This window comes from Podarcis muralis, chromosome 1 (assembly GCF_964188315.1).
Source record: "Podarcis muralis chromosome 1, rPodMur119.hap1.1, whole genome shotgun sequence".
Taxonomy (NCBI): Eukaryota; Metazoa; Chordata; class Lepidosauria; order Squamata; family Lacertidae; genus Podarcis; species Podarcis muralis.
This window is the reverse complement of record NC_135655.1, coordinates 133,686,027-133,699,006: the sequence shown is the minus strand read 5'-3', so window position 1 is coordinate 133,699,006 and position 12,980 is coordinate 133,686,027. Positions and strand designations below refer to the sequence as shown.

General features: G+C 40.3%; 1 protein-coding gene across 4 annotated transcripts in view; it reads left to right on the top strand.

Annotated features, from left to right (window-relative positions):
• Positions 1 to 12,187, top strand: part of UBE2F (ubiquitin conjugating enzyme E2 F (putative)) — a 30,889-nt gene extending 18,702 nt beyond the window's left edge. For 2 of the 4 annotated variants that reach the window (XM_028704559.2, XM_028704574.2), the window contains 2 exons: positions 4,847 to 4,909; positions 5,098 to 9,942. In XM_028704559.2, coding sequence (XP_028560392.1) covers positions 4,847 to 4,909; positions 5,098 to 5,172 — 138 coding nt within the window. In that variant the 3' untranslated portion in view covers positions 5,173 to 9,942. Of the gene's footprint in view, positions 1 to 2,960; positions 3,047 to 4,846; positions 4,910 to 5,097; positions 9,943 to 10,183 lie in introns of those variants that run through there. The other 2 variants (XR_013390806.1, XM_028704555.2) reach the window with 2 other exon arrangements.
• Positions 12,188 to 12,980: the final 793 nt, after the last annotated feature.

The window sequence follows — 12,980 nt, the reverse complement described above, 5'->3', positions numbered from 1 at the left end:
AACTTTTCCCTTTTTCTAAGGGAAAATCTATTCGGAATAAGGGAATTTCCCTTTTAAAAAGGGAAATATTGACAGCTATGCTTTAAAGTTATGTAGTTACAGCATCAGATGGAACATATTTCTGCTCTGCTGTCCAACTTGCAATCTGAAGTAGAGATATATGGTTTATTTTTATGTCTTTGACGCTGGGAAATCTAATGATTATAAGGTATTGACAGTCTACTCAGAGGAAGAAACAGTATCATTTTTATTCAATTTTATTAAAGGCTTTCAACATATAATAAAAACCAAACAAAGCTAATATTCAAAAAGAGCAAAATAATAAAAAGGAAAAGAAAAGTGGGGGACACACTCTCACACAAAAACAAAATTTTATATTTTTTCAACCTTCTATCTTAATTTTCAGTTCACAAACATAAATCCACATCTTCCCAGCTCCCACCCTGGGACAGTTCCCATCTTTATCAGCCTCACACCCTGAGAAAAACCACTCGATTCTGTCTCTCACACAGATCTCTTCTATCATTTTTTTCTCTGTATGTATCTTCATATCATGGGACGCGGGTGGCGCTGTGGGTAAAAGCCTCAGCGCCTAGGGCTTGCTGATCGAAAGGTCGGCGGTTTGAATCCCCGCGGCGGGGTGCGCTCCCGTTGTTCGGTCCCAGCGCCTGCCAACCTAGCAGTTCGAAAGCACTCTCGGGTGCAAGTAGATAAATAGGGACCGCTTACTAGCGGGAAGGTAAACGGTGTTCCGTGTGCTGCGCTGGTGCAGGCTCGCCAGAGCAGCAATGTCAAGCTGGCCACGTGACCCGGAAGTGTCTCCGGACAGCGCTGGCCCCCGGCCTATAGAGTGAGATGGGCGCACAACCCCAGAGTCTGTCAAGACTGGCCTGTACGGGCAGGGGTACCTTTACCTTTATCTTCATATCATATTGTCATCTCATCTCATCCTTACATAATTTAATATTAATCAAAACAAACTATAAAAAAACTTAAATAATAAGGGGGGAGAGGTACTTCCACTTTCTTTCTGCCAATTATGTATAATGCAGTTGTTTCCAACATTTGGCAGATAGACTCCATAGTAACTCCTAGCTGCAAGTGCTATGCAGCTTTCTGCCATCTGCTAATGGTATTCCTTCAAATTTCCTCTGCAGGCCTCAAACATCGCCAGTTCTGATACTCGATCAGTTCAATATGACGTTTCATTTTAGAATGTCCCAAACTAATATTTCTCCAGTTTCTTATGGGATACTTCTTTTTGTGGATTCCAGCACATCTCAATAAAATGAGAGTTCACATTTATTTGCCTGATGCTTAATCCATAAATCATAACCTCGTGCTTTTCTCTCCTGCTTTTCCAGTTTTTTAATCAATCTTCCTTCAGGAGATAGGCAACATTTTCATCTGACTTCTCTTTAAGGACGTTTCGATGTGAGCATTTTTTATTTTTGAATGATTTTCGGCTCATGAGTTTACGACAGGCACTTTCCCCATTAATATTTTTGTATCTCTGTCTCCACATCGCCATCTGCTGGGTTGAATTTATCCTCTCTTTCTGAGTCTTAATAATTCATTAAAAATGGGTCCTCTTGTTTTTCATCCAACCTCACATCACCTCCCATTTGTCTCATTTGCATTCCAATGTAAGGTTACCATCTTTTTTTCAGTGAATCAAGGGACACTTGTCAGCTTCAGTGGATTTTGTATGGGGACTGATTTGTAAATCTGGGGACTGTCCCCGGGAAACGGGGACGTCTGGTAACCTCATTCCAATGTCTCTAACCATACTCCGAAATTCCAATTTCAACTGCATTAACTGCTCTTTAAGCATTTGTTCCAAGAGGCCCAAAATCAGCCTTCATGATCACTAGATTTCTCTTCCAGAGCTGTGATACAGCTGTGAATTCAGCCACCGTCTCTCATTGACTCAACACAAAGAAACTGCGAGTTATCAAGTACATAAATTATAGGTTGTAGACAGTTGAAAAGTCACAGTCTGATCTACATTTTTCAAAGTTATCAGATATTTAGAGCGTCTTAAAGACATTTCCAGCCTGTTACAATATTCTATATTATTTTAGTAGTCCTTAGCAACCTTTATCACTGGGTGCTATTGACAAATAGAGAGTCCAGTTTACTTTTCTTTCCAATCCGTTAAAAATAATTAATGCAATGGAGATGCAAACCCGACGCCCTCATTTCAGAGCGATTATTCGGTGTATGAGCTGCTGTAACTCCTTATTCTAAGCGCCCCTTCCCCGGAAGTTTCACCTTCATCCCCATAGCAATGGGTGAGTGTCTCTTCAGAACTGAGGCTGGCTTCTCAGGTATTCTGACCACCTCTTATTAACAAATAATTATCCCTGATGGCTGACAAGCTAGCAGTGGATTCCCTTCAGCTTCCTGTGCTCCACCAGAAGTCTGAAACAGCATCATTTTTAAACGTCCCTTGTAAATAATTATGCACCCAGGACCATATTTTCTACATCAAAGTTTTCTTTCTACTTCAAAGGCAGACTTTGTGAATTAACTGAATTGTGTGTGTCCTGTCCCAATTTAAGCACATTCTACAGTATAAACTCAGAAGAGCCATGAGACATTGGAAAATGTAATGCCTGACAAGCTGTAGAATCGGCATACTCTGAACTCTTGGCAATTGGCTGTATATGTGCTTTACGAGGATTTCTATTTCAAGAAGTATCCACATCTCTTCCCCCCCCCCCCCGCAAAAAAGTGTAAACAACAGATTGTTTCAGATCACAGGTTCTGAATACTGCTCAGATTGAATAGGCTAATGACCTCTTCCCTCAGGGCTGCTGGTCCAATTAACTTGGGATGCTTTGGGCAGCTTTTATGTAAAAATAAAAATATCAGTTGACCTGATCACACATAGCATGTGCAATTTAAGCCTGAGCTATGTTTTTAAAGCTAGTATAATATTTTATTTTTGTTTAAAGGACACCAAATTTTGGGGATTTTTGTTTAGGGGATTTAAAAAAAAATCCATAATGAGTAACAGTGATAGCAAGAAAAGCAGAATATGGTAGGTGCAATTTTATACCACTTTCAGCACTGTAAAAATAATTGCCAGACAATCTTCTGTTTCCATAGTGATAATTTCTTTCCCCTCCTTCTCACAGTGACTTAATTACTGCGTGAGATTGTCAACTCTCAGGCTGCTTTGATTTGAACAAGGTTAAATTTTAGCCTTCTTGCAAAAGAGTAGTAGTGTTTGTTGCAGAGAGCATTTTGGAACTTTGGACCTTATTGTCTAGTAAAACTACCTAAAATTAGTCATATCTGAGACTGCAATCCTACACACACTTTGAATTGAGCCTCACGGAAATAGTGGAAATCCCATTGAAACCACTTAAGTCCTATTACTTTCATAGGATTTATAGTTCACTTGTATACCTATCTATTCTGAAGGAATTCATTCAGGTACAAATTTATAGAACTGCAGCCTTATTTTAACTAATTTTAGCTAGATTGGGAGTGTTGCTTTCTCCTATAGGGTAACTTCATCATTGTTTTTATTGAGTGAAAAGTTAATGGAATTATGGACATATTTATTTTGTGGAGACGTAATGTTGACATGGTTACTTGCTTGGAACTGAAGTATTGTTCACCCAGTTCTTGGATAACAGCATGTGTGCACATGCACACGCAACCTGCTGAATGGTGAACCTTTGTTGAAATGGAGGAGTGGGTGTTCATAAGCTGTTTGTGATAAGGCATAGCAACCTGATTCTTAAAGTCTTAAAGTAAAAAATTGCAGTAGGCCTCCCTAAGGGTTTTGGTTTGCCTTTAGGTTCCAGATTTATTTATCTAATTCTTATCCAGCTGTTGCTCTGCGCTAAATTCAATCTCTTTGGCTCAGTTAAGTGTCACAGATCACCTTTGTTCGGTCATCATGAGTGGGCTGTGGACTTACTGCACTCCTTCCTCCCCTTGTACGCTTCAATTCTTTTCCTCACTTCCTGGTTTATGTTAACCATAGTTTGCCAGAGTATATGAATCGGGCAAACAATGGTTGTTGCAAACCATAATTCAGCTGCAAAGCAGAGTTCAAAACTTGTTTGAAGCGGGTTTCCAGTGCTATTTTGGAGGCAATGTTAGTGTGGTTAGTCATTGTTTTTACAATTGTTGGAATTCTGATCAATAAATTCTGTTGTCCATTCCAACCTTGTAACATTAGAACAGCAACAGCAGTCGCCCAAGCTTTCTCAGTTATGATTCCAATACTATAGAATCTTGAAAAAGATTGAAAACTTATTTACTGAGCTTTCAGAGGGTAAGAAATCTACCTCTTTCATGTCAGTTGGCTTTTTCTCTGAGGCTACCGGTACAGCTTTATGGGGTTTTAAATATATAACTGTTCTTGTGACCAGCTACTTTAAACCACTAGGGAGAGTGGTATGAAAGTGAAAATATTTAAAATAAACAAGTGAGGGAAAGAATTAAGGGTGTAAAAGGAATGGAAAGAACCCAAGGCACAGCCTGTTAACTTGGTTGTGACATCTGAACCAGGTCTTTGCAAACACCTTAATAGTAAAACATTGGTATATAGCCTCTGAATGCTTAGATTTTCAATTTGTATTATGAATTTCCGTATATATAAGAATTTTCGTTAAATTCCATGGATGGGGTTCCAGAGATCTCATTGAGTCAGTCCAAGAGCTTGTACATTCTCTATGAGACATCTGACTCTTTTTTATGACCTCAGACCATTATACCACATCATAAACAGTTTGCCGTGTGGTAGAAAGGGTTAGTTTCAAAGTTCATTTGTGTGATAGTTATAGCCAACCATTTTCTTAAATGTCTGGTTTTTTCTCTTCAGGATCTCTTGAATTTTGATGATCCTTTGAATATTGAAGCTGCAGAGCATCATTTACGCGACAAGGTGAGTAGCAGTGTACTAAATATATTCTCTTATGAGAATACGGCTCAATTTTCTAATCTCTTGTGTAGCCTTTGACAGGGAATGATTTCTGCGCATCAATATTTAACAAGCATCATTTAAAAAGTATTCAATGGATCTTGGATCTACCTTCTCCACTGCACAATAATATGGCATTAATGTTTGTGCAGGATCCTGGATCTTCTCTTTCTGCCTGCAAGCCCCTGTGCACACCCACCCCCCACCAGTGCCAGAGTGTTCGGTGACCCTCCACAGTGACTGGGAGCAGGAGCAAGGTGCAATGGGTGGGAAGAATTGGGGGAGGGGAGGGAGCACCCTACAAGCAGAAGTATATTCAACTTGTGCACTTGCATCTTTCTATCCAAACCACCATGATTATACTGTGAACTCTATAAAGTTTATTGTGTCATTCAGTAAGAACAGTAATGAGTTATAGCCAAAGAGCCATAGGTAGCATCTGATTGCACAGACAATTGTAGAACAATACTGTTGGCCTATGCTGCAGAAATTGATTCTTGGAAAATGGCGAAATATATTTTTTGGGAATTTTTTAATCATATTAATTTTTTAATCACTTTCTTTTAAAAAAATTGTAACTTAAATGTAGAAGTTAATGTAAGCCCATGATGTGGCATATCATATTAAAGCCCATGAAGTTCTGAGGAGATTGATATTTTTAGTTTTGAAATATCTCAATTTTGGGCTGAGCTTTTAAGGTTTTTGTGTAGTCCGGCAAGGCCAAAGTGGTCAATTTTTTGAAATTTCAAACCCTCATAACTTAAAAATGGGATGAGATAAAAATGTACATTTTTAGATTTAAACTTAATTTTGATCATTCGACAAGTGTACAAAATATTAAGAAAATTGGGTTACATGAGGTTAAAAAAAACTTGATAGGGAATGACTCTGCACTGCTATCATCAGTACATTCTCTAGCAATTCTTGTGCTTTCCAGAACATTTTTGAGATTGAGTTTCAGTTTCTAGCACTAGACATAAAACTGCCTTTTCACAGTGAAATCCAGCCCAATGCATAAATGTGCACAGGTGTTCAGGGTTTGGGTATCTCCTTACCACGCTGCTGAGATATTTTGCAGTGGTAATAGTGATTCAGCAGCTGGCATGCACTTTTGCCTTAAGACTAATTTACTGGAATGTCAAGTTTTAGCATTAGGACTAGGACCTAGGAGACCAAAGTTGAAATCCCTCACCGAGTTACCTTGGACTATTCTGTGTGTCTCAGCCTAACCTACCCCAAAAGGTTATTCTGAAGATGAAATGGGGAGGGAGAGAATCTCCAACAGCTTGGAGGAAAAATGGGACATAAATGCATTTTGAAAGTAAGGGGTACGGGTGTGGGTGTGGACAAGATACAACAAAAGGTTGCAGTGTAGAGTCCTTCATGCCATCTTGCACCCCGCCCACCTTTCTAAAATAGCAAATGGAAGTCATGGGTGAAAATATTGGAGAATGAATGTTTTGAAACTATCTAGAGATCTCTGCTGTTGCAGGGACTTAGAAGTAGGTGACAGATCAGGCAGTTTAGTAAAATCTGTTGAGTTTCTAGTGTGTCGTTTATAACTGAGTTTCTTTTTCATTTATTTTATGAATTGTTTTTATTGCAGTGGTACCTTGGTTCTCAAACGTAATCCGTTCCAGGAGTCCGTTTGACTCCCGAAACTGTTCGAAAATCAAGGTATAGCTTCCAATTGGCTGCAGGAGTTTCCTGCACTCAAGCGGAAGCCGCATTGGACGTTTGACTTCCGAAAAATGTTCGCAAACTGGAACACTTACTTCCAGGTTTGCAGCGTTCAGGAGCCGATTTGTTCGACAACTAAGCTGTTCGAGAACCAAGGTACCACTGTATATTACTTTCCTGGGACAATCAAAGCCATTTCCGTTAGCAGAAAAAATTATTCCATACCAACAATATAACCAGAATAATAGAAAACAATATTGAGAACAAAGGTGCAAGCAAGACATGTCTTACATTTTTTCCAAAACAACAAACACACCCCTTTTCTCAACTGTTCAGGAAGGAGGGCCCACAAATTCAGTTCTGCTACTATAAAGGTTTGCTGTCTAGCCACCACCATGCAAACCTGAACAGTAACCTGAATACCTTGAATCAGACTGAGATACCAAAAAAAAGGGTTAATGTCTCCTAGGACCTGTTTCCCACGCTGTACGGCATGTTGCTTTTGGCACTAAAGGGAATGTGGGGTCTCCTATTTTAAGACAACCTGAAAAACGCGGCTTGCGCCTACATCTCTAGGAACACCCAGGGTATATCTTGTTGGGTTTCAGCTTCAGTATTTTGTGTGTGATGCAAAGTGTACTACTGCTTGGCAATTAATATTTTTGGGGTGGGGAAGAAGGCAGAAGGTTCAGTTCATTACAAATCACAGTTAGTGCTAATGAACAAATTAGGTTGCATTGCACACCTGACAGTCGAGCACAAAGGGACCATCTGTCCAGTAGCTGTATGAATCAGTCCCTGTTTTTTATTCACTCACTTAGAACTTGTCACCTTTTCAGGAAGTTATGCACAAGCAGCAGCATCTTCATGAGGGTTTCTGCTGTATTTAAATCACTGTTTTTCTACTAAAAATTCAGATGCAGAACTTAAGAATTGGCAGTTGTTGATGAAAAGCAAAAAAGACTTTTCTGTAATTCACTTTCCACATCTCTAAGGCTTTTCAGTAACTTCACAGTACAGTGTAATCACATCACACACACATTTTACTTGAGTGAATTCAATTACACTTGCTCGACTCCACTGGTGGCAACGGCTTTCCTGGCACAGTTGCAGCACAGGAGGGGGAGATATTAAGGCAGGAGAGTACGAAGACGCCCGTCTCTCTCAGCTGCAAGACGAGCGGGGAAGCAGAGACAGCTGGAGAAGAAGAAACCCCAGTTCCATCAGCTACAAAACAAGTGGGGAAGCAACAGAGACAGGCAGAGGAAGAAGAAACCCAGCCTTCATCGCCTGTGGAAGGGAGGAGAGAGGCAAACAGAGAGAGATGCAGGCAGAAGAAAAAGGAATGGAACATTTCTGGCCAACTATATGCCCCACCTTCCTATAGCTCTCTATGGAGTAAGGGCGCTCTGTTCACTTTCTGGTCTGTTTCTCTGGCTTTCTAGACTTCCTCTACAACTGGAAGTATGCTGGGACTATAATGCAGACGTTTGCTTTGTAGTGGGTAGAAGGAGGAACGGTCTTCTGTTCTTCGGAGGAGAAGCAGCAATAATTCCCTCCTCCACGCGCTAAAATCTACCCCACCACTTAGAACTCAGCACAACATTCTTCCCTTGTAGCTCACCAGAACACAAGCTAAAAAACAAATTTGTGGGAGGGTATCGAGTGAAGACAAGCATCCACTGTGGACACAGAGCCGCCAGGAATTGAGACAAGGAGTTGCAGAAAAGAATCCTTGATCTCTGTTGTGGCACAACCTTAAAAGTGCAATTTTTAGCAACTAATATTACCAAAGTTTTGGATATCAGTTAGTGAAGTGCACTTAGAATTGGCAAGTGAAGCAATCATTCACCCGTTGCCATTTGGTAGCACCTGTCTTCGTGAGCAGGCTTCTCAACAATGGTGATCCTCAAAACAAAAACAAAACCCCAATTTGGTTGTACAAGGTGAGCTGTGGGTTAGCTTTTCACGTATCACCCCCCCCCCCGGGAATTAAATCTGAAATGACATTTGCTCAGATGTCTATTTGAAATGGTGAATCAATCAATCAATCTCTGGTTTTCAATAGCTTCTCAGTCTTTTGGCTAAGAAAAAGTGTAAAAATCACTGGTTTTCATTTCATACTAATGCCGAAGTAGCACTATGTATGTTGCTTTGTGAATTACCATTTCAATAGAAGTAAAGTGTCTTATTAGTGCTATTAAGTTATAAATCAAAAATGAATATGTGAAACTGGGTCCCATTATACAAGTTGAGAGTCAGGTAGATCTTGGGTCTGGACCCGTTGAAGACCACAGGAACATACTATTTGCACGCCAGCTCATTCTGAGTGGTATGAGATTCCAGGGGTTCCATGCACTTACCAACAGAAGCAAGCCAGCTGTTAGTTACACAAAGCAAGTAGAATTAACTCTTGATTAGGAAAAAGCAGGATCTGCACAGGAGTGCCAGGCCTAATGAGCAGAGCAACTCATCTTCAGTAGCAGAAACTGAAGGTCCCCACCTTCCCACAGCGAGTCCCCTCCTCTCCAGGGCTTTCCCCAAGCAATCTCTGACTGTGCCTGCAGTTTTTGCTCCTTCTGCTTCTGGGAGACCAGGGAGAGGGGATCTTCTTGTAGCAGGAGGGGCAGACAAACACACATCTTCACCAGCTGGACTCCTCTCTGCCTCTTGGCCTCCCTCCTTTCCTGCTTCAGCGTCTGGTTCCGATTCTGGACTTCTCTCTGCCACAAACTCTCCCTGCTCACTAAACCCTGTTAACTCTTCAGCTTCCAACACCTCCCAGCCGTCGTCTTCTCCCACCACCAATACCTGGGCTCTGAGCCTTCTTCCCTTTGGGGTTCCCCAGCTGGTTCTTCCTAGCACTTGTATGCGTCGAACCAGTCTGTGACACCCAGGGTTCATGTTTCATTCAGAATGAGACACAGTGGAGCCTGCGGTGTCTTAATGATAGATGGTTTACTTACACATATATACAACCTGAGCCTACAGCATCAACATCCCAAGATGGCCTTTCTTCCCCCATAGCCGCAACCTTTGATTCGGAACAGAAATCAAACATCACTCTCTCTGGCTTCCTAATCTGCAGCTTTTCTGCTAGCTTCTAGCTCACATCACTCAACTCTCAACTCTGGCCTTTTGTCCTAACTACCCATGAGTTGAAGGAGGGGGCCCTACCCATTTGCCATCTCGCAGAGACCACCTTCCTTTGTCCCGTTCCTTAATGGCCCATCACCCAGGCCAGCACCTCACCAGGAAGCTCACCTGGTAATTAAAAGAATTAGAAGGGGGCGTGGGCATTCAGTCTTCGCCCTCCCCCCCAAAAAAAACCTCCTAAATCTACTTTCCATGAAATACGGAAACACAAGCTTCAGATGTATAAAGTTTCATATCTCTCTGCACAGTCTAATGTAGTGAATCATTCTATTTCTTTACATGTATTGGCAGGCTGAAATGCGTATATTTCCAAGTGCAGATGCTTTCTTTCATCAAAAATGTTACCAATATTTCTGCAGACAAATCTTTCTCTATTCCTCCCCCCCACCCTCACTGGTGTAGGAGGATTTCCGATCTAAAGTGGAAGATTACATTAAGCGCTATGCAAGATGATGAAGGGAGAAGGCAGGACCATGGATTGTGTATGCAATGTTGATTGGTAACTTGATAAAACATCAAAAAACCTGGAATGTGCTTGTTCTGTATCCATGTTGTTCTGAAGAAGATAACAAGCTTCAAAATAGTTCATGTCAAATGGTGAGTTCACCGTCAATACAAGAAGAAAAGTGTGTATGTTGGTTGGAGAAAAGGTTGTTTTCTTAACTCTTGACAATGTTTTCTTTTCTGAAATTGTACTGTATATCTGGAATTGAGATATGCTTGAAACTTAGAAGAAATCACTATTAAGATTATTTTCACTCAAAAAAATTATTCATGTCTAGTAAAAATTAATGGTATGTTTACTGGAACACTTAAAAATTGGCAATAAAATTGGTCTTTATAGAACTTTTAAGACGCATAAATATTTGCCTTTGCTGGAACTGAAAAGAGAGTCCTGCACTTGAGCAAAGGTAATTGCATAAAGCCAGTTTATACCTACTGTTGAAGTTCTTATATTTAATTTAACTTTTAAAAATTGCTGCTTTCTCTTCCTTTTTTTGCCTACAGTGTTTTTAGTTTGCATTTATTGTGCAAAGCACTTACTGAACCCAAGGCTGATTCTATGGCCTACATATAAATGCAGTGTATTATTTTTAAAACCCAATATTTTACATGGAGGTGCAATGAAAGGGAAGTGTTTTTTTTAAACGATCTTTTTAAATTTTAGATTTTGCTGTGGAAAGTTGATATTTCAGACTATTATATAATAAAGTGACATGAAGTTTCAAGTAATAACTTGGGAGAACTACCCAAAGCTCTAGCACCTAATCCATGAGAGCAACTTACTTCATGCTGCAATTTCATTATCACACTCTTGCAAACCAACTCTTCTGGGATAAAGGCATAGTTTGTGAAGAGTGCTTTTAAAGCCTACTTAGCTAGCTAGCTCTATATCAAAGAATGTATATATCAGATTGCAGCATGCCTGTTGGGTGGGAGGGTGCATGTACCTCAGGAACTAGTTCAAAGCAAATGCCACACACAACGTGTGTTTATTATTTTAGTCTACTTCTTCCTGACATGTTGATCACAGCTGATACTGTAACTGGCCTGGGAATCAATTGAGAGAGCCATAGTCATCAAATTTTATTTAGGTTTCATACATAAAAGTGAAATGTATTTTGGGTTACTGTGATAAATTACCGCTAAAGCCAGAAATGAATAAATGTTTCTGTAGTTTCATGCATATGTTGTGCAAAACATTTCCTGCCTCAACAGTTACCTGTGCCATATGAAAGAATCCATTTAAATTCATCGGGTGCTTGTGAATTGCCATTATTGTAAAAACTGTAAACTTTGATAATGAAAGCCCTGAAATTGCACCATGATTTTCATAGATTTTATCAGTGTAAGATATTTGGCTGTGCAATTGTTACGATCTAGCCAAAGTTTTATACTTTTAGGTCCCATCGATTTGAATGGGAAATATTTAAACATAAGTTTAACTTTCCTTTTGCCATCAATGATACTTTAAAAGTACTTAACCTTTGGCGGGATTGTACCTAGTGTGTCTTAAAGATCTGTTGCAAAACATATAGTTCCTTAAACTTGCAATGCTGCTACTCAGAACTTGGGTAAATGACCTTTTCTAGTCACTGATGTTGGTGTGCAGAGTTGGGCCTCTGAGAAATTATTCAAAAATATTCCTCTGAATCTATAAAGCAATGTGTAATTTTATTGAAAAGTATGAAAGAGATTATTCCTAATCAGGGCAGTTTTCATGAGAAGCATTTTTTCCCTTTCTTAAAAAGAAAATACTGAAACAGCAGGAAAGATAAGAGCCACTGCACATTCGTCTTTGTAATCAGTAACATGAATATAGCCTGAAGGACTGTTTCCCCCGTTAAACATGTATAATGTGGAAATACATTTCTTTAGGAATGATTAAAGTTATCCATAGTTTTACCATCTGCTGATTTGTCCAATAAGTGACCATCCAATCATGTATCTGGGAGGAACTTTTCACCTTAAGAAAATATCCTAAAATGGGTGCTCAGTAATTCATGCTCTTTGATATTGTATTGGTGTCAGATACTCGTTTTGTAAAACAAAAAACACTGTTGAGAAAACCTTGTTTTCCAAATATCCAAATGATGTGGGCTGTTGACACGATCACTCCAGAGCGCCCTCTTCCACTCCATGGAGTTATTTTGGCTCGCTGGTGTATCCCCAGAGCTTAGGCCAAGGAAACAAGATGGGAGACGGCTGGAACGCAAGTCTAAGAAAACTCCAATGCAACTGAAAACTGGTGAGGGCTCCTCATCAAGCCTACCTAGTAGCAGCAAAGAAGGCTTACTTTGCTGCCTCCATTGCATCCTCGTTGTGCCATCCAGCAGAGCTTTTCTGGGTAGTGTGGGGCCTGTTACAGTCTGGCATAAAGGAAGTGACAGAACTGACAGTAGTTCGCTGTGACTTCTTTGCAAAGCATTTTGAGGATAAAATCACTTGCATCTGCCAGGACCTTGACTCAAGTATTACAGCAGCTGAATCATGAGAGGCGTTCAGCACACTGTCTAGTCGTGTTATGTTAGATGCGTTTAAGCTAGTAAGGATTGAGGATGTGGACTGGGTCCTTGGGTAAGCCAGCATGACCACGTGCTCTGGACCCTTGCCCCTCTTGGCGGGGGGCAGCTGGCTGGGCCAGGAAGGTGATTATTGTCTCCAAAGAGAGGGGATGGTCCCTGCCTTTTCGGAAAAT